At 34.2% G+C, this 25,766-nt stretch overlaps 1 protein-coding gene across 1 annotated transcript in view; it reads right to left on the reverse strand.

Annotated features, from left to right (window-relative positions):
• ABCB5 (ATP binding cassette subfamily B member 5) overlaps positions 1 to 25,766 on the reverse strand; it is a 118,882-nt gene that overhangs the window by 84,865 nt on the left and 8,251 nt on the right. The window contains exons 4-12 of the mRNA XM_031026501.2: positions 23,676 to 23,730; positions 15,857 to 16,048; positions 15,600 to 15,771; positions 13,306 to 13,430; positions 13,048 to 13,225; positions 11,418 to 11,531; positions 11,001 to 11,111; positions 8,360 to 8,485; positions 6,547 to 6,750 (exon numbers count right to left, since the gene is read on the reverse strand). Of these exons, the coding sequence (XP_030882361.2) occupies positions 6,547 to 6,750; positions 8,360 to 8,485; positions 11,001 to 11,111; positions 11,418 to 11,531; positions 13,048 to 13,225; positions 13,306 to 13,430; positions 15,600 to 15,771; positions 15,857 to 16,048; positions 23,676 to 23,730 (1,277 nt within the window). The remainder of the gene's footprint in view (positions 1 to 6,546; positions 6,751 to 8,359; positions 8,486 to 11,000; positions 11,112 to 11,417; positions 11,532 to 13,047; positions 13,226 to 13,305; positions 13,431 to 15,599; positions 15,772 to 15,856; positions 16,049 to 23,675; positions 23,731 to 25,766) is intronic.

The raw sequence follows: 25,766 nt of genomic DNA on the forward strand, positions 1-25,766 counted from the left end.
TCCTTTGGTGAAGTGTCTGTAAAGATCTTTGGCCTGTTTTTAAATCAGGTTGTTTTCTTATTGCTGAATTTTAAGATTTGTTTATATATTTTTGGATGACAGTTCTTTCTTGGATATGTGTTTTGCAAATGTTTTCACCCAGTCTGTGGCTTATCTTCTCATGCTTTTCACATTGTCTTCTGCAGAGCAGTTTTAATTTTAATGAAGTTCAACTTCTTTCATGGTTTGTGCCTTTGATGTATTGAAAAAATGTTGCAATACCCAAGTCATCTCAGTTTTCTACTACATTTTCTTTAGGAGTTTTATGATTTTGCATTTCATATTTAGGTCTATGATTCATTTTGAGTTAATTTTTGTGAAAGGTATAAGGTCTGTATCTAGATTTATTTTTTTACATGTGGATGTCCAGTTGTTCCATTTGTTCACTGAAATGAGCAATAACACATTATATGTGATCTGTTGTATTGCCTTTGCTCTTTTGTCATAGACTAGATGATTATATTTATATGAGTCTGTTTCTAAACTATATTCTGTTCCACTGATCTATTTGCCTATTCTTTCACCAATACCACACTGTCTTGATTACTGTAGATTTATAGTGAGTTTTAAAGTTAGAGGGTGTAGTCCTTTAACTTTGTTCTTCTTCAATATTGTGTTGTCTATTGTGGGCCTTTTACCTCTCCATATAGACATTAAAATTGGTTTGTTGATATCCACAAAATAACTTGCTAGGATTTTGATTGGAATTGCACTGAATCTATAGATCAAGTTGGGAAGAACTGACATCTGGCAATATTGAGTCTTTCTCTCCACACACAAGGAATATCTATTTAAAAAATTCTTTTTTGATTTCATTCATCAGAGTCTTGTAGTTTTCTTTATATAGTTCTTGTACAAACTTTGTTAGATTTATACCTAAGTAATTCATTATTTTGGATGCTAATATAAATAGTATTGTGCTTTTAATGTCAGATTCCACTTATTCATTGCTGATATATAGGAAAATGACTGACTTTTGTATATTAACATTGTATCATGCAGCTTTGCTATAATTGCAATGTGTACTTTTTTGGTCTGTCTTACCTAGCATATTTTTGAGATTCATCCATATTGTGTGCATGAGCAATTCACTCCTATTTATTTCTGAGCAGTGCTTCACACAATGTGAATCTACCTTGGGTTACCAAATTTAACAAAAACAAAAACAAAAAACCATGGGGCTCAGTTAATTTTGATTTTCAGTTAACAGTGAATACTTCTTTAGCATAAGTATATCTCATACAATATTTAGGATATACTTATGCTAAAATTATTCATTGTTTATCTGAAATTCAAAATGTATTGAAAATCTTGTATTTCATCTAACAATCATATATCAATCACAATTTGTTTATTCAGCTGCTGATGAACATCTGCACTGTTTCCAACTTTTGAATAGTATGAATAAAGCTGCCATGAACATTCATGTACATAATGTTCTTGAGGTCATATTTTCATTTCTTTTGGAAAAATTTGTGGAAATAGAATGCTGAGTCATAAGTGTATGTTTAACATTATAATAAAGTGGCAAATTTCTTTCTAAAATAACTGTACCAATTCACTTTATTCAGAATGAATAAGAGATTTAATTGCTTTACATCCTCATCAAAAGTTATTGTTATTCTTTTTAGTTTTGGCCATTCTAGCAAGTGTGGAATGGTATCTCACTTTGGTTTTACTTTGGATTTCCCTGTTGACTAATAATGTTGAATATTTTTCATGTGTATATTGTCTATTTTTTTTTGTGGGTGTGTGAAATATCTGTTCAAGTTTGTACACTTTTTTGTTTTGTAATTGTGTTATAAGAGTTCTATATATATCCTGGGTGCGTGTCCTTTGTCAGATGTGTGTATTGTGAATATTTTCTTTCACTCTGTCTTGTCTTTTTACCTTCTAAATAGTGTATTTTAAAAGGTTTTAATTTCAATAAAGTTCAGTTTATCATTTTTTAAATAGTAAATACTTTTCTATCTAAGAAATCCTTGGCTATTTCAAAGTCATAAAGGTTTTCCACCTAAGTTTTTATTTTTGAAGTTTGATACTTTTAAGTTTTTTTTTTTTTTAAAGATTAATTTATTTTTAGAGAGAGAATGAGCACAAGTGGGAGGAGGGGCAGAGGGAAAGAATCTCAAGCGGACTCCTTGCTGAGTGGGGAGCCTGACTTGGGGCTCAATCACATGCCCCTGAGATCATGACCTGAGCTGAAATCAAGAGTTGGACGCTCAACTGACTGAGCCATCCAGGTGCCCCTTGATAGTTTAAGTTTTTACATTTGATCTAAGATCCATGGCAAATAAATATGTGTGTATGGGGTGAGGTAAGGGCCACATTTCATTTGTTTTTCTCATATGGATATCCAATTTTTCCGGCACCGTTTGTTGAAAAGACTTTCTTTTCCCCCACCAAATTAATACTGGCCTTGTCAAAAATCATTTGACTAGATATGCGTGGGTCAATTTCTGGCCTCTATTTTATTCTACTGATCTACATGTCCATTGTTGTGCCATTTCCACTGCCTTAATTGCTGTCTTAAAATTAGATAGTATATATTTTCCAGCTTTGCTGGGTTTTTTTCATAATTGTTTTGCCTATTTTTGGTCCTTTAAATTTTCAAATAAATTTTGGAATCAGCAGGTCAATTTCTAGACACACAAAAAAAGACTACTGGGATTTTGACTGGTATAGCATCAAATTTATCAATTTTGGGAGAACACGTATCTTTAAAAAAATTGCATCTCTAAATCAATGAATAAGTTACATTCTATTCATTTAGATCTTTAGTTTCTCTCAGAAACATTTCATATTTTTCATATAGAAGATTTACACCTTACATTAAATTTGTTCTACTTTAATATTTTTTGATGCTATTGTGAATGCCACTTTTAATTTTATTTTCATTTGTAACTGTTGCCACTATTTAGAAATCTAGTCAACTTTTTTTATAGTTATAGGTCTTACTAAGATTATCTACTTCTTTTTCAGTGAGTTTTGGCAGTTTGTGTCTTTCAATAAATTGACCCTCAGCTAAGTAGTCAAATTAATAGGCATAGCTTTTGCTCATACTACTCCTGTAATCTTTTAATCTCTTTGAGATCAATAGTGATGTACTATCTTTCATTCCTGATATTGGTAATTTTTTTCTCTTTTTTGACTCTTTATCAGCCTTGCTATTGTTTTACTGATTTCATTAATCTTTTCAAGCAAACAGCTTTGGATTTTAATGATTCTTTCTAATGTTTTTCTGTTTTTGCTTTCACTGATTTTTGCTCTAATCTTATTTCCCTTCTGTTTGCTTTGGGGTCAACTTGCTCTTCTTACTCCAGTTTCTCATATTGGAAGCTTCATTTACAGATTTTGGATCTTTTTTTCTTTCTAAAAGAAGAATTTAATGCTGTAAATTTCTCTTAAAGCAGTTCTTTAACTGTATTCTACAAGTACTGATACATAGCGGTTTCATTTTTATTTAGTTTAAAATAGTCATTAATTTTCCTTGAAACTTCCTCTTTCAGGCATAAATTATCTACAAGTGAGTTATCTAATTTTCATAGATTTGTGGATTTTCCAGTCTATGGCCATACCACCCTGAACGCACCCGATCTCATCAAATATTTGCAGATTTTTCAGATATATTTCTGTTACTGATTTCTACACTTTAATTCTATTATTGTCTGAGAACATTTTTTATATGTTTTCTTTGAACTTGCAAAGTTGTTTTTTTTTTTTTAATGGCCCAGAATATTATCTATCTCAGTGAATGTTCCATGTGTACTTGAAAAGAATGTACTCTGCTGTTATTGGGTGGAGTGTTCTATAAATGTCAGTTAGATCTAATTGTTTGATAGCATTGTTCAGGTCATCTATAGCCTTACTGATTTTCTGCCTACTTGTTCTATCAAGTACTGAAGGCTTCAATAAAATTGTGGGTTTCTCTATTTCTCCTTTTAGGTGTAGCAGTTTTTGCTTCATGCATTTTGAAGCTTAAGTGCATAAACATTTAGATTATGATTTCTTGCTTATGGGTCATAGTCTCCTGTTTCTTTATATATCTGATTATTGCAGAATATATACTGAATTCTGTGCATGTTATGTTGGAGAAACCCTGAATTCTGTTTTCGTCTGAAAACAAAGTTGATTTTTGTTCTAGTAAGCAATTCATATCCTGACTGATCATTTTGAACTTGTGTAATCCTGGTTTTGTGCTTTGTTGAGGTGAATCTGTAGAAAATCTCTAAACTTGGCAGGACCCAACGTATAAGTTCTATCTCCCCTGGGGAGCTTGTCATGGCTTGGTTTTAGAATTTGTTAGGGCAGGTCTAGAGTCAGCATACTCTAAGGTATGGTCTTTACTCCTAAGGTGTGGTCTTTTTTGGTGTCTCAGCTATATGCCTGCGGTATTAAAAAGGTGTTAATGTTATCTCTCCACTCTGGGCTGTGCTTTCAACATCCCCATCACACTCCTTGACTTGTAGTATCTCTGTTCGATTCCCAGCTTTGTAGCAGCTGCTCTCTGGTAATCCTTGGGAAGTCTTATCCTCAGATAAGGATTCCCAAGGGGTGCCTACAGGGACGTCTACCCCAATACCTTAACTCCACAGCTCTTTCATTGCCTCTCCAGTTGCTTAAGCTGCCCTGAAATTCTATCTCTGTCTTTCAGTTTAGTCTAGTGCCATGTTCTGTCTGGATTCTAGTTCACAGAGATGGGGTCAGAGATTTGTTCCTATCCAGAATGCTGCAAATCAGGGACTTTCCTCATGAGTTTTGTTTCTCTCAGGGATCACAGTTTTGTGTTACCTCTTGTCCAATGTTTGGAAACAATTATCCTATGCTTAATATATTTTAACCAGTTTTATGGTTGTTTATGGGAAAAGGTTAGGAAATATCAGTTAATCTTAATACATTAATTTAAAAATAAATAATTAAAAATTTTTAAAAAAATTTAAAAATATTTTAAAAATTTAAAAAATTTAAAAAAATAATTAAAAAATATCATAGAAGTAATGGCATTTATTTTTAAGCACCAATTTCCCCAATTTTTCTGTTGAGGACTTCTGGAAATTGTATTTATTACTGTGCTTATTATTATTTCTCTGGTCAACCATGGTTGTGGAATTTAGTTTCCATCATGATAAGCCAGTATCTTTAATTTGTTCTTTGGATTATATCTTTAAGATTTACATTAAATTTATAGCAAGGGACATCTTTGTGTAAATATTGGCCTTTTACTAAAGGCAAGTTGTAACTTATGGGTATGATTTAAGAGGTCCCAGAAAACTCCCTAATTTCAAGTGGGAAACTGAAGATCCTTGGTGTTTGAGGAAAGGAAGTCACTGAAAGTGCCAAAAGGTCAAAGAAAGGAAGTCTGTTTTTCCAAACTACAAGGCAAAGAATGACCTCAAGCCCGTTGATTAATGAGTTTGCTATTCCAATTATGACCCTAAATAATGGGGATAAAAGGTAATTACTGACATAACAAAAGTATTTATTAAAACAAACAAAAGAAAGGACAAAATTATTATGACCCATGGAGTATGGTTTGTAAAATATATTCACTGAAATAAACTTTTTTGTTACTGTTGCCTTTTGGTATAGTAGAATTTTATTCTGTATTTTATTTTTTAAAGATTTATTTATTTTAGTGAGAGAGAGACAGAAAGAGAGGGAGATATGTGCACGTGGTGGGGAGGGGCAGAGGGACAGGGAGAGAAAGAATCTCAAGCAGACTCCTTGCAGAGCATAGAGCCCACCACAGGGCTCGATCTCAGGACCCTGAGATCATGACCTGAGCTGAAACCAAGAGTCGGACGCTTAACTGACTGCACCACCCAGGCACTCCTTATTCTGTATTTTAATTTCAAATCTCATCCTTTTGTAATTCACAGGGTGCTCCCCACAACAGTTTCAGGTGATATTGATGAATGAATACTTTGGGAAATGTAAATAAATGGTTTTTATAGCTATCAATTCTAAATATCCATTAGGATCTGATATGTCCTAATATCAAGAGTTTTAGTTTATTATATCTCTTTCCAAATATGATTTTACATTTCTTGTCCAATATTGGCTTCATGTGCTTCTAAAAAATGGTCCTAGTTTTCCTTTTGCCTTATCACAGAACCTCTCAACACTGTCTGTGACATTCCCACTTTTAGCCACAAGATGGCCTTACAAATCAACATTCTGCAGACACAGCAATTCTCAGCTTGGACCGATGATCTTGTCTCATATTTCTTCGTTATATTTTAATACATCCTTCATTTATTTTTCTTTTACAGTTGCAGTGAGAACCAGTAAGAACTAAATATGATTTTTAAAAACTGACCTTTCAGTGATGCATTTCTTCTTTTGGTTGCTGCCATGCTTTCTCATTTACAGACATTTCATCTAGGACAATCCAACAATTATTCACACTCCCCCTACTCTATAGAAATTATTGTTTTGTTATTTTATTTTGGAATATTGCACTGCTTTAGTTCTAAGCTAAGAACACAGGCGACATAGTGTACTTACATTGGGAAATGCCATTATAAAATCATAAGCATTTGCTTCCTTTGCTGCTTTCTCAATCTCTTCATCAGTCACTCCATCTCGTCCATATTTAATATTGTTATTAATGGTGGTCTCAAACAAAACAGGTTCTTGGCTGACCACTCCAATATGTTCTCGATAATGGTGCACATTTAAAGTTTTGATGTCATTCCCATCCACTGTGATCTGCCAAACCAAAGAAATGAATCATGTTGTGATGCCTTACACTGCATTGGGTTTAGTCTTTTTTTACTAGTTCAAACCCTAAGCTGAGAAGCAGGGTATTTCAGGGATCAAAGACTTATTTTGATAAAATATTTATAGTATGTATATTGTCAACAGACTTTTTCTGATAGATGGGAACCAATAAAACATCAAAAACCTGGCTTAGAATCTGTCTTGTCAAACCACCTGAATATCTTAACTCTTTTTTTTTTTTTTTTAAAGATTTTATTTATTTATTTGACAGAGAAAGACACAGCGAGAGAGGGAACACAAACGGGGAGTGGGAGAGGGAGAAGCAGACTCCCTGCCGAGAAGGGAGCCCGACGCGGGACTCGATCCCAGGACTCCAGGATCATGACCTGAGCCGAAGGCAGCCACCCAACCAACTGAGCCACCCAGGCGCCCTGAATATCTTAACTCTTAAGAAAAACAAATTAGTTCCTATGTAGATACATGCTATAGGAGCCACAAATGTTATCATGTCAACACATGTAACAAACTTCAGTTTTGTTATTTTAAGACTGATGCGACATTTGCATATTTTTCTAGGAAACACACTTTTTTTTTTAAGTTTTATTTCCCATGTGGGTCTCAAATTCACAACCCTGAGATCAAGAGTCACATGCTCTTCCAACCGAGCCAGCCAGGTGACCTTAGGAAATACCCTTTCTTCTCTTCAACACCCCATTTCACTGCAAAAGGCAAACATGTCTTCTATTCTTTTGTATAAATAATAGTAAATGAACACAGTCTTCTTCATAGATAGTGCCATTACCCATTACTCCAAATATTCCAGTGGCAGAGCCAAGGTTTGATAATTATAACTCATAGAGCCTATCTTTCTCACCAACTTTGGTATTCTCTCTGGGCATGGGTATTCTATGAAACTGCTTTATGTATGGCATGCTTATCCAATTATTTATTTAATATTAGCATGAATACATGAGTCTAATATACTCCAAATGAAGACTTAGGAAGTCAAATTTAAATGAAACCAGGCTCTAGCAAGTAGATTTTCTTTTAAATAGTTGAAAAATCTGAATAGAAGCATTAAAAATCATGCTTCTGTGACTATCATAGTCTTATTCTCTATGCTATTTACAAGGTAACAAAGTCAAGTGCAGCATTATGGATGATAGAAAAAAAATGAGAGAGCATATTTTCTACAGATATTCTTCTGGGAAGTTTTGAGAAACTGATAATCTTGTAAATTCTGGGTACTACAAATTATGTTATTTTTCTCCACAGCTTTCATCACCTTCTATCATACTATAGGGTTTACTTATTTTATTTGTCGGTCTCTACTTACTACAGTGTAAATTTGATGAGGGCAGAGGTTTTTATGCTTTGCTCATCAATGTTCCCCAGGACATAGAACAGTGCCTAGCACACAGTAGGTGTTCAATAAATATTTGGTGAATGAATGAATATGCAGGAAAGAAAATGATTTGGCTTTTCTCAGCTCCATTGTTAAAAATTAAAAATTGATGTATCTGTAAGCTCTCTGTTATAGGTCGTATTTCCTAATTTCATCATGTGGGCTATGAATGATTTTGCTAGGTGCACTTACAAAGCCGTTGTCAGGATCATATAACCTTTGTAGAAGCTGGATTGTAGTACTCTTTCCACTGCCACTGGGGCCAACCAAGGCTACTGTCTCTCCAGACTGAATTTTGAGATTCAGATCTTTTAGAATCTATTGGGATATAGGGAGAAAAATTCTATAAAAGTAGGTAAGTGAGAATATGATTCACATATTTTCAGAAATTTAATGTATAATTATAAACAGAAAATGAATTCTGTGACACTTAAAAGCAAATTTAGATCTTGTTTTGTTTCATGTACATGTATAATAAAAATTTACATAATTTTGGAAAATGATATCAAAAAAATCTCTTACCATCTCTCTATATAAAGAGGAGATCTAGATTAAGAGTACTCATAGAATATTAACTAGCGACAGCAAACTGTTCACATTTTGAATTTATATCAATTTAACAACTACCAAGTTAGTGAAAGCTTTTATCTTCTAATTTGCAACAACTGAATGAAAACTTGCCAGGTATTTTCATGAGGTATTTAAGAAAATTCTTTCTTAAAAAATTTATTTAACATTATTGCAAAATATATTGCAAAGTAAAGCAACCAGCAAGACTCCCTAGGTGCTCCCATGAATGGGATTCCACCATTAGAAACCCTCTTTTTCTGGTAGATCTTATGGGGACATTTCAACTTCGGGTAGCACTTTAAAATTTTTCTCAATAACTGAGGGTTGCTACCAGCTTTAAGTGTCCTACAGACCTGCAATGTGAGAGAAGCCTGACAAATAACTACCCTACCAAAATGACAATAGCAATCAACTTTCACCTATCTTTGCTTGCATTTATATGTACTCAGCCAGAAAACATGGGAATCTCTCCTTGGACTCTCTCACTTTGATTTCCCCATTTGTAAAGAAACAGACCCCTTAAATAAGCTAAACTTTTTATAAAACTTTCAAAGGGTCAAGCAGAGCAGAATTCTGTCAAGGAGGTGAGAAACTGGGGACTCCTGGTGGGAGTACCTCCTCTCCCATCTGCACTTCTACTCTGGAGTTGGTTTCTGTACTTTCCTTGGAAGAATCTGTGTTTGTTTGTTTTTTAAAGATTTTATTTATTTATTTGTCAGGGAGATAGAGAAAGAAAGAACACAAGCAGGAGGAACAGCAGGCAGAGGGAGAAGCAGGCTCCCCACTGAGCAAGGAGGCTGAAAGGGAACATAATCCCAGAACCCTGGGATCATGACCTGAGCTGAAGGCAGCCGCTTAACCTACTGAGCCACCCAGGCATCCCAAGAATCTGTGTTTTGTTTAAAATTATTCATTCTCTAGCTTAATAAAAGGGCCATATTTCAAAAGTTCACTTAAAAATAGTTGTTTAAAACCCAGAGAGCATTTTACCATGCAATATAATGGCAAATTGGTACTTAAGTGTTCAAGAACCAACCCAAATGTAGTTGCAAATGTTGTGTTTATGTTAAGAAAAATGGTAGAAGACAACACTATTCCAGTAATGTGATTAAATAACAAAAATTTAAAAAAATAAAGAGCTTTGAAAAGAGAATTTCAACCAACGACTTAGAGAAAAATAAGGAAATAGGAGTAGATGGATCTTTTCTGGATGCAAATTATGCAGGGGGCATGTGGGCACTTTAAACTGTATTAAAGGTTGATGTCATTAGTAATTTTTATCAATTTTACTTAAAATCATAGTCTCCTTTTTCTTTTTTTTAAAGGTTTTATTTATGAGAGAGAGAGAGCATGAGCGAGCAGAGGGAGGAGTAGAGGGAGAGGGACAAGCAGACTCCATGCTGAGCATGGAGCTCAACACGGGGCTCAAACTCAGAATCCTAAGATCATGACCTGTGCCAAAAACAAGAGTCGTACACTTAAAGGACTGAGTCACCCAGGCACCCCATGGTCTCCTTTTTCTATGAAATAGGTGTTTTATTAGTAATTACTCTTTGCAATTTTTAGCTATAATTACTTTTTTTTGGATATATACACAAATGAAACAAAAAGAAAAAGAAAAGACAGATACATATTTTCACAAGAACGTGTCAAAGACTAAATGATGGAGGGTGGAAAAATTCTGTGCTGCACGTGTGCCTGCGCACGCACATGAGTGTATATATGTATCTAAAAGTGAGGAAGAAAGTACTTGAGACACAAATGCTGGGCAGTAAAGCTCTTAGGAAAGGGAGAAGGGAAAGGCACAACATGTGCATAATTCCTCCAGGTTAGAGGCTAGAAGCTTAAAATGAGTTATCTCTGAGTGGGATAATACCCAGGGACCAGCAGTAGGTAATGCCATCAATCCAAGACATTTTGGTGTGCTCCCAAATGCAGAGTAAAGGAATTTCAGGGAATTGAAGATGTTTTGGTCAGTTGAATGTAGAAAAGAGACTGCAAAATGTAACTAGCTCTTCCAGAGTTTTTGGTCCATTACTGATCTTTCTTTCCCTCCTACTCTCCCCTCATCCCCGCTTTCTCTTTCCCTCCCTCCCTTTCTTCCTGTCTTTCTTTTTTCTTTATTCTCTCTCTTTCTCTCCTGAAGTCTCAAAGAAGAGTAGCAAAATCTTGGTCAAAATGATCCTAAAATAATCTCTTAAGAAGAGATCTTAGCCAGTATAATATCAGAAAACTGCACAATTCTATAATTAAATTAAGCTACCTTGACAGATGGTCTTGATGGATAACTGAAAGAAACATTTTTAAATTCCACAGTTCCTTCTATGCATTCTGGTTTATATCCTTTCCTTGAGAAGTTATCTATTGCAGGTTTCTTGGAAAAACAAAGAGAATGTTACAAAATCTTCAATGGACTAAGTTGACACTCTACATCCTAAAAATAGTTTAAAGATGGTTTTCTTTCACAATGTTTTCTTTTCTGTTTCAGAAGTATATTAGACATGAAGGTTTCCATAAAACACAATGTCCTTGTAGAAGAGTTAAAACAATCTCTTTCCATAGCCAATTGTCCAACATGGATTTTGCCCATCTTTTTGTTTTAGTGAAGAAAGTGTGTCAATTTTTTGGTTTCTTTCTTGCAGTAATGGTAGTTTTCTTTCAAAGCAGTTTGAAGTCTTACCTTATCAATAACCTGGAAAATACTAAAGGCAGCTCCTCTGGCTATAGTGAAGGTTTCAAAGTTAGGGGCTGCTGTTCCAATGCAGTAACTACTATGGATTACACTAAAAAAAACCTATAGGAACAAGAAAATAGTATTTACCCTCCTCAGTTATGTAAGAGAGACAACAGAATGAAGTGTATACGTGGTTGAGATCAGAGAGACATTTGAGAAGTTAGGTGGGAAGGAATGGAAGCTGCTGTCTAAACATAAAGGAAACAAAAGTTAATTCAAGTATGATGGCTTTTTTTAATGTGGAACAACTTTCAATCAGACGTCTTCAAGAAGACGTCTTCTTATCACCCGGGAAGTCTGAGTAGGAAAATATGCTTACTGAGGAGTGCTTACTGGTTGAGTGAGGAGGTGAGTTGCACTTCCTCCTTGCTGGTCAATCCCTTAAACTTTACAGAAAAGGATGTCATAGATTTCACTAGCATAGAGACACTGTACTATTTCTGTTCAAACTTCTCTGAATTCGTGTATTATTGGACAACTTTCATTTTCAGACAGACACATGTTTGCAACAAGTGAAATAAGGAAAGAACCCCATAAGCCAGGTGCATTTTCCCTGTATTACAAATGAGGAAGCTAAGGTTTAACAAGTCATTTGCCCAAAGTCATACATAAATTGAGAAGTAAGGATGTGCCCCAAATTCCTCATGCTCAAGTTTCATTTTTATAAAAGTTTTAATGATGAAAGTCTCAAATCCAAAAGATAGCTTTAGTTGACAGAAAAGAAATCTACATAAAATGGGAAGGCCAAATAAGAACTGAAGTATATAGACCAGATCAATTCAGTTCAGCAAGACAAATTGGTTCTTAATCCTGAACTGTTTATTGTTGAAACTTGGGAGGATAACTGAATAAATTAAAATTTAACGCAAAACCCCTAACAGTTTAAAAAAAATCTCTAAGGGCGCCTGGGTGGCTCAGTTGGTTAAGCGACTGCCTTCGGCTCAGGTTATGATCCTGGAGTCCCAGGATCGAGTCCCGCTTCAGGTTCCCTGCTCAGCAGGGAGTCTGCTTCTCCCTCTGACCCTCCCCCCTCTCATGCTCTCTATCTCATTCTCTCTCTCAAATAAATAAATAAAATCTTTGCAAAAAAAATCTCTAAATTGTGATGTTGGACGGAGCTGTAGATAGTCTAACTTTAACATTACTATGCTGAAAGGACAAAGGAAGGGCAGGAGAGTTTAATCTACAGAATATTTCCAGAGAAAAGACATTCAACAAGGTAAATGTAGAGTGCCATCTTACCTCAGCAAGTTTGAAAGGGAAAAGTCTCACTAGAGACTGGCCTTTTTGATTGCTGGATTAAGAAAACTATATCCCAGTGGAGAATTCATTTATGATTCTTCTAAAAGCACGGTGCTTTTAAAGAGCACCATGGATGCTGAGCACACTGGATGAATAAATCCTGCCAATTCATAACTATAATTTAAAGGTATATACAAATCATTTGATGGAAATAAGTATTTGTTAAAAACATTCATTTTGGATATTCATCGTCATTCAAAGACAAATTTTTACTAAACTCTAGATAAGAAGAGACTATATAGGCCAGTTACCTTTGCTTTCAAACAAGACTTACAGCAAGAACAGTTCCGATGGTATAACCAGGTTCTCCACTAAGAATCAAGGAGGTTCCATACCAAAAAGCAAGTCCGTAGGTTCCATTCATAAAAAAGTACACTGCACCAAGAGAGAGTTTAGAAGCTATTGCCTTTCTTATGCCAATATCCTTTGCGTATTTTAGATTCTGTGTATACCTTAAAAAGACAAAATGCAATGTAACAGACTTTGGGAAAAATAAAACCAAGCAAATATTGTCATAATTAAAGGAACAGACCTTTGAATTTCTTTTTCCTGGGCCCCAAAGGCTACAACTGTTCGGATTGAAGACAAGACTTCTTCTGCCACAGCCCCAGCTTTGGAATAGGCATTTAATTCCTTAGTGGTCAATGAGATGATTATCTGTAACAAACCATGACCACAGTTAACCAAAAAAATGACCCTGAGGCAGTAACAACGTGCAGAGAATTTAATTCAGGTAGAATCTAGAATAGCAGAATATTATTATAGAAAAGGCACTTAAGATCATTTGATCTAACTTTCTCAGTTTGCAAATGAGGAAAGCAATGGCCAGAGATATTAACTGACTTTTTAAAGTCTCACAGCAGTGGAAGAGCTTAGTCTGATGTAATCTTCAATCTAAATCTCTACTCTGCCTTCTACAAGTAGCACATCACTGTTCCCTTCCTATTTTTAAAACCTTAGAAAATGGGTACTTACATTAATAAAATTGGGAAAGACTTAATTTGGAGATGGGTGTTAGGGACACAGTCCTTTTTGGGTGCACTTTGGAAACTGGTAAGCCTAATTTGACTTGATTTGTTATTATGTAAAAAGCAAGTCTTCCAGAGGCTATGGGTCACAGAAGCAGCAAGAGGAAGATGATCCTGCATAGGTCTGCAATGTGACCCCTGAAGCTATTACTGCATAATGCAGGCTACATAGTACATGCTATATCTCTAACCGTGAGAGGTGAGATTTAAGAGACAGAGAGGAAGCAGAATATCATGCTTGTTGATATTAGGCAGGTTTACCTGATTTTTCAAAATTTTAAAATCAGAATATGCCTTTTTCTCTATTATACATCTCACTTTCTACTCCTTTAATAGTAAAGGATTTCATTTAGTTTAGCACAATGGTTCAATGAAATGGAATAGGAGGAAAATTGTCCTCTGAGCTGTGAGTCTTTATTGCCTACTCACATAACAAATTTCATCTTCAAAACATATTCCACATAATTGGAGATGATTTTATGTAAGACATGCTTGGATAGTTGTTAAAGTCAGGAGGTAGCATAAACTGAGTAATACTCATTATTTTCTGAATTCACATATGTATCACTGGAGAGGAAGCAGCACCTAGCAAAAAGCCTTGCACATAGCAAATGTTTAATAAATGAATGAAAGTAAGCTAGAAACCACCCACCCTGGCTTCTTTAGTTATTTGGATAACTTTGACCTTTATTTGCTTCTTCTTTACAACCAGTTAATAAAATAGCAGAACTTAGATTTCCCACTGTTGTTCCTTTTAAACTTCTTATCCACTTTACTTTCCTGGGCAGTTAAGTTTAAGTTCTGATCTCAGTAACACATAGCGGGTAATCTTCCTATTGAGGAGGTCCTCATTTCAAATATGCTGGGGATGAAGTTTTTACAAGGGTTATAAGGTCAATACTAGAAGTCTCATTAAATAAAGATTTCTTGTGTAAACATTGAAGCCTGTTAAGAAATTATTCAGCCACAGAATATTTTCATTGCTGCAAATTCTCTTTTGGTTGAACTTGTATAATGTTAGCAAATAAACTCAGTGAATTTTATGGCTTTTATTTCCATAAAGAATAATTAGCTTTGCAAAATTAAAAACCTCCTCCATCCCTAAGACTGCACTGTGTTTCCAATCTAGGTGATGGGTATATACATTGCTAGAATTGCCAGACTTGATTTGGAGAGAGATATTAGGGATATATTGATTGTTTTTGGACTTAACAAAGAGCATTGGTTTCAAATCCAGATTATAAATAGATTAATATCTTGTGGTATACTCACAATATTGCTAGAAATATAATTTAAAATGAAAATACATAATTTGTTTAAAAAATTGAAACAGATTTCTAAAGTACATAAAAGCAGACATTAGAAGACATTTGCAATGTAATTCAAGAGTCTTATAAAAAATATAAACTTGAAATGGCTGACATGAAAAAGTGTTTACAGTTTTAGGATTTTCTTATTCTGGTCTAGTGAAATGAATTGTACACATTTATCTGGAAATTTAGAACACATAAGGCTCTTCTCTATCCATGCTATCATTTGAAGTTGCACTAGGCTACTAAATGAAGAGGAATTTTTTTAATGTTAGTAAGATATTAAAATTAACCTCACTGTGGCCAAATAACTTGAAGACAAAAAAGTGATTAATAGTGAATAAAATCAAAAGTATTGGTGATGTTTAATATCCCTTTCCATTTTTAGACATAGGATATGAATAGAAATTCCTTTTTTGACAAACTTAGTAAAACACTTAGTTCACACTCCTGTTTCCAGTCAACACTGCATTAGCCATCTTGCCTACCCGAGAAAATATGGCTGCTGAAGCAATTATAAGAGGTGATGTGGAGAGAGTCACCAGGGTGAGTTTCCAGCCCTTGACCAAACCAATTGTCAGGCCAATAGAAAAAGTAGATATGTTTTGAAACAACAGAGCAATCTTCTCTCCAATACCATCACTGATTTTGTTGATGTCACTGAAACAAGTAAAAAAATGCAGTTAAGTCACTGATATAGCATATATGAAAACAAAGTCGATATACTACACATCCATCCTCTTACTCAGTCATGCGAGTGTTAAGTTCACCAATGTCACAACCATCAAACCATCTGATGTCCTGCGCCAAAATTGAATGGAAAAACTGTTTTCGAATTCTTTTGGTCTGTCGTGCTGCTGTCATAACCCAAAAGGAAATCTGCATGTAGCCAAAAACCAAGGCAGTAACTCCTATTCCAATATAATACAGAGTCAACCTGAAAAAAGATTATTGGAAATGTTAGTGAGACTCAAGTGCAGTTTTTCCCTTTGTTATAAAAAAAATGCAATCTATCATAATATTTGATTGAAAGATTTTGTGCTAGAACCTATAAAATAACTAAAAATAAACCTCCATGAGAAGTAAAGTACATTGAATATAAAAATCTAGGTCTCCCTAGTCTAGAGTATATCTCTCTTACATTACTAGTAAAAACTATTTTAAAACATTTGCTATTTATATCTTCTTTCAATAATTTTTAATACTTTTACTTGAAAAGTTACATTGAAGTAATTAAGATAGCTGTACATGGAACAGGTGGATGAAGAAATGATAGCAGTCAAAAGCACTGTAAAAAGTATTTTATTTTTTATTTTTTAAAGATTTTATTTATTTATTTGACAGACAGAGACACAGTGAAAGAGGGAACACAAGCAGGGGGAATGGGAGGGGAGAAGCAGGCTTCCTGTGGAGCAGGGAGCCCGATGTGGGCCTCGATCCCAGGACCCTGGGATCATAACCTGACCCGAAGGCAAACGCTTAATGACTGAGCCACCCAAGCGCCCCTGTACAAAATATTTAAAAAATATATAGATTATTAAATACAAAATTTAACTTCAGGAATTTGCCCTAAGGAAACATGTAAAAAGATTAATCTAGCTGGATGGTCATGGTAGTTAACAACAATAAAGAAAAGCTGAAAACAATCTAACAAGAGACAAGATAAATGGAATCATTTAACAAATGTACTGGGTACCAACTATGAGTGGGGTTTTAGAGATACAGTCATGAGCAAGATAATAAGGCCCTCCTTATTCATGAAGAGTTTACATTCTGGTGGGAGGAAACAAACAATACACATAGAAAAAGAATTTCAGGTTGTTCTATGAGGGAAGTAAACAGGGTGATAAGTCACAGAATAACCAGTGAGTAAAGGTGGGGTGGGAGAGCTAGTGCAGAAAGAGTGGTTAAGAAAAACTTTTTTGAGGAAGTAATATTAGAACTGGGTTCCAAAGGGTAAAATGGAACCAGCCCATAAAAAGCAAGAAAAGTGTATTCTAGGGAGAGAGAAAAATAATAAGGTCTGAGGCAGGAAAAAGCTTAGCATGTTCCAGGAACAAAAGAACTCCAAAGTGGTATGAAATGATTAGGTCAGAGAACTTAGCAAATATTGTAGGGCAGCCATGGTGCATTGCACAGGCTTTAAGAAAAAATGTAGACCATTGGAAAATCTAAGCACTGGATGGCCTTATCAGTTCAACTTTTAAAAAGATCACTCTGGCTCCTCTATGGAGAATGAATGGAAGCAGGCAGTTTAGTTAGGAGGCTATTGCAATGGCCAGTGTGAGAAGGCTAGGGACTTGGATGAAGATGGTGGCAACTGATGTATAAAGAAATGGACAGATTCTATTTATATTTTGGAAATACAGCAAACTGAAATTGCTGATGTACTGACTGTGAGGAATGCAGGAACGGGAGAAATTAAGGATAACTCCTTAGATTTTGTTTTGAGCAACTGGGTGAATGGTATGCCATGTACAGCTGTGGGCAACTGGGAATGGAATAGATTTGTAGGGGATTGTTTTGATTTAGATACATTAAGACCAAGATGCCTATTAAACATCAAAGTGGGGATCAAGTAAGAAGCTGAAAATGAGAGTCTGAAATAGATGGAGCAGGGTCTAGGCTAGAGATGTAAATCTGAAAGTCATCAGCTTACAGGTGGTAATTAAAACAAAGGACTGACTGAGACTATTCACAGAGAGAGAGAATTAAGTGTAGATAAAAAAGATAGAGGACCAAAGAATGAGCTCAGGTAGACATGGTAGAGTTTGGGATGAAGAGAAAGAGCCTGCAAAAGCAAGCTGAGGAGTGGCCAACATGGTAGGTAGAAAGCCAGGAAAGTGAAGTATCAAGGAAAACACAGAGGAACATACAACTGCTCCCCATTATTCCCAGATTCGGTGTTGGCAAATCTGCTTGCTCATTAAAGCTATTTTTAACTCCCAAATCAATACTCAGATGTTTTCATTGTTACTCACGGACATGTACAGAGTGTAAAAAATCTGAGTTGCCCAACAAAGATGTTCCCAGCTGAGGTTGAACAAGGCAACACTCTGCCTTCTTGTTTCAGCTCTCACATCGTAAATAAGTGTCCTTTTTGTGGTATATGTAGTGTCACCTTTTCCTGACTTCTGTGTTTTTGTTTAATTTTTGATGATTCCACTGTTTAAAATGACTCTTAGGCAGCATACTTAAGTGCTGTCTAGTATTCCTAAGTGTAAGAAAGCTGTGATGTATCCTCTGGAGAAAATGTATGTGTTAGATAGGTGTCATTCGGGCATGAGTTACAGTGCTATTGACTATGAGTTCAATGTTAATGAATCAACAATACATATTAAGTAAGTTGTCTTTAAATGGAAATACACATAAAATGAGGATATGTGTTGAATGATGAAAATGTTGTGACCAGAGGCTCACAGGAACCTAACCCTGTATTTACCCTAGTAACAACGGTTTAATATTTGCTAATTTAGTATTCATGACAACTTAAATAAAACTATTGCAAATAATAAGAGCTGTTTCCTAATGTTTACAATATTGTAAGAAGAAAATGGGTTATAAAAGCAAATCAAAAGAAGAAATGCAAGATCTGAACACTGAACTACAAAACACTGTTGGGAGAAATTAAAGAAGATCTAAATAAATGGAGAGGTAATCCATGTTCATGGATTGGAAGACTCAATGTTGTTAAGATGAAAATATCCTCAAATTGATGTATAGATTCAATACAATCCCTATCAAAAATCTCAGTAGACTTTTTGGCAGAAATTGGCAAGATGATCCTAAAACGTACATAGAAATGAACAGAACTCAGAAGAGCCAAGGTAATTTTTACGAAGAACAAAGTTGGAGGACTTATAATTCTTGATTTTATTTATTTATTTATTTATTTATTTATTTATTTATTTATTTTCTAAAACTGCACTAATCAAGACAGTATAATACTAGCATAAGAATAGATATATCAATAAATGCAGCAACACTGAGAGAACAGAAACTAATCCTTATATTCAGACAAATGATTTTTAGCAAAGGTGCCAAGGCAAAGGAGAAAGGAGAATAGATAATTTTTTCAAGGAATAGTGCCAGGACAAATGGATATAGCCATATACAAAAAAGTTAGAACCTTATCTTGTAAAAGTCACAAAAATAAACTCAAAATGGACCATAGACCTAAGTGTAAAAGCTAAAATGTTCAAAGTCCCAGAAGAAAATGTAGGAGAAAATATTCATGATCTTGGTTTAGGCAAAGAATTCTTACATCCAAAGGTACAATTTCCATAAAAGAAAAACTTGGTAAACTGTACATCATCATCAAAACTTAAAACTATTGTGCTTCAAAAGAAACCTTTAATAAAATGAAAAGACTAGCTACAGACTAGAAGAAAGTATTTGCCAATCATACATACGACAGAGAACTTGTATCTAGAATAGAATTCTCATAATTCTGTAATAAGACAAATGACACAATTAAAAAATAGGCAAAATATTTGAACATTTAACCAAAGAAAATATATGAATGCCTAAAAAGTAATGAAAAAAATGCTCATTATTAGTCACTGGAGAAATGCAAGTTAAAGTCACAATATGATACCACTCCACACCTACTACTATGATTATAATAAAAAAGACAGACAATAAACAAATGTTGACAAGGATATGGAGAAATTGGAACACTTACACATTGGTGAAAAAGCAAAATGGTGTAGCCACTGTGGAAAACAGTTTGGCAGTTTCTTAAAAAGACAAACATAACTTACCATATGACCCAGCTATTCCACTCCTAGGTATCTACCCAAGAGAAATAAAAACATATGTGTACACAAAGACTTCTATATTGACATTCATAGAAGCATTATTGTTAAATAGCCAAAAACCGAAACAATCCAAATATCCATCAACTAGTGAACAGATCAACACTACAGGTGTACCCCTGCAATGGATTACTACTAAGCAATAAAAAGGAATAAACTACTGACACATGTTACAACATGGATGAAACTCAAAAACATGATGCTAATAAATAAAAGAAGCCAGATACCCTACATATTATATGTTTCCATACACATGCAAAGTCCAGGCCATGGAAATTTTTAGAGATAGAAAACAGATAAGTGGTTGCCTGGGGGCTGGGTGTGGGAATGGGGATTGACTACAAAGGAGGGATCTCTGTAGAGTAATGGAAGTGGGCTAAAAAAGGATTGTGGTGATGGTTGCACAACTCTGTCAGTTTACTAAAAATCATTGAATTGTACAGTTAAAACTGTTGAGTTTTATAAGTAAATTATGCCTCAATAAAGCTGTTAAAATCATATGAACAGTATAATTCCAATTATATTAAAATTATAAATGCATACTCATACATTTATAAAAGTTGTAATAATATAAACCAAAACTAATGTTTATTATCTATTAGTGGCAGGATATTATAAGTGATTTAATTTTCTTTGTGCATTTCTATCTTTTTACACTATGTTCAATAAAAATATTAAGCATTTAATCAGAAAAAGTAAATTTTTTACAGAAAAAATAATTTTTACAGAAGGCTTGTTACACTTTTTAAGAGACTATTCCTTAAAAACAAAGAAAACAACACATTCAATTTATTCCAAATGGAAGATACTATACTTATTAACTCCTCATTTATCCAGTGATCAGACTTCCAAACTACCTGGGACCCAGGAGAAGAAACCCCAGTATCCTAGAGCCCAGGTATTTTATTTTGTTTGCATCAGGAAATGAAACTACCTTCATAGTCTAAGTCTTCTCATTCAAAACTGCATGCAAATTAAGGTTGATTTTATGGCTTCATTTATTGAGCATTTATTTTGTGTTAAATATTATGTCAGGCCCTTGACATATCTGAGTATCATTGAATCTTCAGGAAGTATTAACATTTCATTTTACAGATGAAGAAACCAAAGCTTACAGAAGTTACTTAACAGCTTGTATAGTTAAAAAGTGGCAGAGCCCAAGATCTGAATCCTGAATCCGTAATCTGAATCCTGAACTTAAAATCTGAATAACTTTAGCAATATTTCTGAGGAAAAAAGGTTCTCAAGTAGATTTGTGAAACCCTGTATACCTAGCATCATTCCTCCTTGAAAACTGATAATATACATGAACATACCAAAAAATCAAAAAGTAGAGAAATTGTTTAATTTTGTTCAACTCTTTTGTTCAACTCAACTGTCTCAGACCAATTAACTATGAACATCCACCTCCTTTTACAATGTATCACCTATTAACAGTCCCATTGTACACAATCTGGGAATTATTCTAGGCCACTACTTGATGCCACTAATTGCTATCAGCCAATATCCGATTTTATCTTCTTCCTAAATAAAAGAACCTCCATTGTATTTGAAGTGGCAATACGCCCAGCTAAAATGGATGTGGTCATAGGACTAGTACAAAAACAGAGGGCGCCCAGTCCCTAATGGCTTTTGAGCCATATTTCATACTTAGACTACTTACTTTCAGATATTTATATGTGAGAGAAATAATTTCTATCATGGTTAAAGAACTATTACAAAGGATTTTACATTAAATGCAATTGAGCTAAATCTAACACAACCATGGATATAGTTCACCCCTTCATTTTCAAGTAGATTATGAAAGATATATCAGAAGCAGCAAAAGGGAGGGAACAAGTTGCTTAGAAGTTCATATGGAATTAATCAATTAACTCTTGAGGGAAGAGGAGGCATCATATTTACAGCAATAATCTTGGGACTATTTGGTCTTATGATTTGGATTCAATAAGAAAATATTCAATTATTTTCAGAATATTTGGTAAATAAAACAAGGATACAGGTTGAACATTAAAATGTTAAACTTACATAAAGCTATGAGTCATTGTCTTTGGAAAATAACATAGGTGGAATAAAATTCTTTGTTTCCTGATGATTATAGCTGAAACAGGTATTACTTTATCCTCATCAAAAAAGAAGATATAAAGCAATGATTCCCAGAAATGTGTTCATCAAAACATTAGTTTCACAGGATGTTACCCGGTGTGTGGGGGAAAAATTGGGTCTTATAGTCAAATAGGTTTTAATAACTTGGAGTAAATGGAGTTTTACTATACTTATCTGTCCTGTATGTACCCAAGAGGAGGAAAACCAGTTTGACCACGGAATCTTTTTGTCTTCACGTATCCCAAATATCCCAAAACAGAACACCAGTTTGAGAAACAATAGCATAATAAATACTACAGTATAAATGTTAAGAATTTTTTGGTAAATTTTGTAACCTTCTAATAATTGTATACAGACATATCTTTTCATTTTATTCTCTCTTTTTAAAAGCTGTTCTTTAAATGGATGCTCCTATTTTTAAAAGTTCCAAACTTCTTTGTAAGAAACTCAAACTTCATGATTATACACCAGAACCCCAGTATGACACTGTAGGAACAGAATTTAGTAGAAGGCAATACACTGGATTTCAATCAGGAATTTTCAAAAGAACCAATATAAGGAAATTTTATGTAAAAGTTGCTAAAAACCAGAACTGTCTCTCAAAGAAAGTTGAGGCTGCAGCAAAGTACAACTGGAGAGGACGCCATTTACATTGCAAAGAACAGTACTGCACAATAAAATTTTCTGTGACGAAGCAAATGTTCCGTATCTGTGATATACAAGGTGGCACCAGCCCAATGTGGCTACTGAACACTTGAAATGTGACTGAGAATGAGGAACTAAATACTTAGGTTTTATTCAGTTTTAATTAATTCAAATTTAAGTAACCATATGTAGCTGTGGCTAACATACTGGACAGTGCAGGTCAAGAATTATGGCCCAGAGAGCAATGTGATCGGTGTCCCTTGGGTTGTGCAACATGCAGGCTTCACTTTTGGGAGAAAAATGAGGGATTACTTAGGTCTGTAGCAAAAGCTCTCACAATTTTAGTGAGACGCTACGAAGTCCAGTGAATATACTCAGTAAAGCAGCATCTAACAAACTTAACACATGACAAAGGAAACGATACTGTTTCATACATAAACTACAAAAACTGAATGTCCTTATAAATTATTTACTTCAGATTTTACAATTTTTAGTTTGAATACATTACCATAGTAGTCTGAAAATTAGTCTTCAAAATTAGTCAATAAAACTTTATGTTTTAATTTTTAAAATTATATTATTATTTTTACTATTTGCTGCACATGACTTTTTGGTTTTTAAAGTTTATAGAAGTAGCATTTTTCTATAAGGCTTGTAAGGAAAATAATTTGAAAATAAGGAAAAACAAATCCTTTAGCCTTTAGGATATGTACCTTCAGTTCTAGAAGGCAAAATTGGCCTAAAAATGCAAATCCCAAAATGAATTTTCTATTGATGAAAATTCTGTCAAATACAACTTAAAGCATATGAACCTTTCAAATCAAAGAAAAAATTATGTATAGTTATATTTTATATATCTAATGAAAGGAAAGGTCTCATTTGCTTTAATCACTTATATGTGATATTAATAATGATCAAACCTCAGTTTTCTCCTTGTAAGTACTGAATTAACGCAATATGCAATAAACATGATATTAACATTTTATTTGTACTTACTTAATCATATCTTCATTCAGTTTCTCTTGAGACTGAGTACAATTCTGGTAATTTGCTGTAAAACAGTGTTTTAAATTATGAAAACAATTAATTTATAATTGGCCACACTGTTTCATACATAGCCCTCCAAACCAAATATAATGCATTCTCAAGAAAATGGACTTAATATCTTAGATTTATAATAATATTAACTTTCTATTCTTTAAACTAAAATTTGAAATCATTATCTCTGGTCTCAAAAAGAACTCCTGCAATGTGAAAAATTATAAGGAAATATTAACCATGTAGCTCATACCTGGAAAAAATTCATTAGGACAGCTCTGATTTCAGATAACAGTTGTGTAAGTAATAGTAATAGAACTCACCTTTCCTGATGAGATTATGCATTTAGAATTCAGTTTGAGGTACCCCAGGAAATAATTTAGAAAGTCCAAGAAAAGCAAGAACACGTGTGATAGTTTTAGAAGTAACAGTCATAGCAAAAATTTAAGTGAAGCTCATTGAAATATGTTGGGTATAACAAGGACAGCAACATAATTAAACAGTATTTAAAATAATCTTTGGTTTATAAGTTTTATATGTAAACTTTTCTGTATATCTTCTAGTAAAAAATATACCACACATTAATTATTATATCAAGGTCGTGATTTCACAAACAGCACAAAACAGTGGTCAATATCCACTATCATAATCTTCTTTCTTAAACCTCTATAATTAGCTTTTTTCCTAGATTTTTTTTTTTTTAAGATTTTATTTATTTGCGAGAGAGAATGAGAGACAGAGAACATGAGAGGGAGGAGGGTCAGAGGGAGAAGCAGACTCCCTGCTGAGCAGGGAGCCCGATGTGGGACTCGATCCCGGGACTCCAGGATCATGACCTGAGCCGAAGGCAGTCGCTCAACCAACTGAGCCACCCAGGCGCCCTCCTAGATTTTTTATATATTTATTTTAGATAGAGAACGTGAGAATGAGCAGAGTGAGAGAGAGAATCTCAAGCAGACTCCATGCTCAGTGTAGAGCCTGATACGGGGCTTGATCTCACAACCCTGAGATCATGACCTGAGCCGAAATCAAGAGTTGGGTGCTTAACTGACTGAACTACCCAGGTACTCCAAAACCTCTATAATAAACATTTGAAATGAATTCCAGACATCTTGTCTATTCTTTTAGATAACCACAACATCACATATGATAACGTCTACGATCTTTATTTATATGCAAACAATAATTTTTCCCTTATTCCATTTATGGAATTATGGTAGGAAAAAATTTTAAAGCAGTTTATTCCATATATTAGAATTAACACAGAAGTACTAAACTCTAGTGGAAAGTTTTAATGAGATCAACTAAACTAATAAAGAGAATAAACATTGTTTCTAAAAATGAGACCTAAAAATCACATAAAAATGGCATATTCTCATTTTGGAGATTATATTAACAGAGGTAGTATGTGCAAAAGTTCAGTGCTGGCACAAAAATGGGCTATCAGTGAGCTATTATTCATATTTTCATTTGTAGGAGCAAATAATCCTCCTCTACATTCCTCCAGAAAATCAATGCTAAGACGAAGGTATATTATTTAATGTCCTCACTTCTCTTTAATAATATGTCATGATATACTAATAATATCAATGTATTTACTGAAACCTTTAACAAACCTCTTTACATGTTCACTGCATTTGACAGACTACATAATGAAATTCAAAAAACCTGGAGAAGCCTTAAACAAAATCAAAAATTAAAATTCAAAGCAATATCAGTTGCTATGTACTGCCCATCCTATCTAAAGCTGGTAAGAGAATCAATTATAGAGTAGCTCTAACAAAAGGAATACTCCCAAGCCTATTGATTTAGGTTGCTAGGGTTTTTTTCCCCTCCTTCATTCACTCATTAATTTGGAGAGAGGGACACAGTTGGCAGTCAATAAATATTTACTCAGTGAATTGGTGGCTCCATTTGTTTAATAAACAGAATAGCATCCTTAATTTACTTTCTATCATTAAAATATTAAAAATTAATAACTGTAGACAGGAGATCATCACATGAAAGGATCTAGAGGTGGAAGCGATGGTTTTATTCTGCTCAAACAAG

This window comes from Leptonychotes weddellii, chromosome 12 (assembly GCF_054177405.1).
Source record: "Leptonychotes weddellii isolate Sample4059 chromosome 12, ASM5417740v2, whole genome shotgun sequence".
Taxonomy (NCBI): Eukaryota; Metazoa; Chordata; class Mammalia; order Carnivora; family Phocidae; genus Leptonychotes; species Leptonychotes weddellii.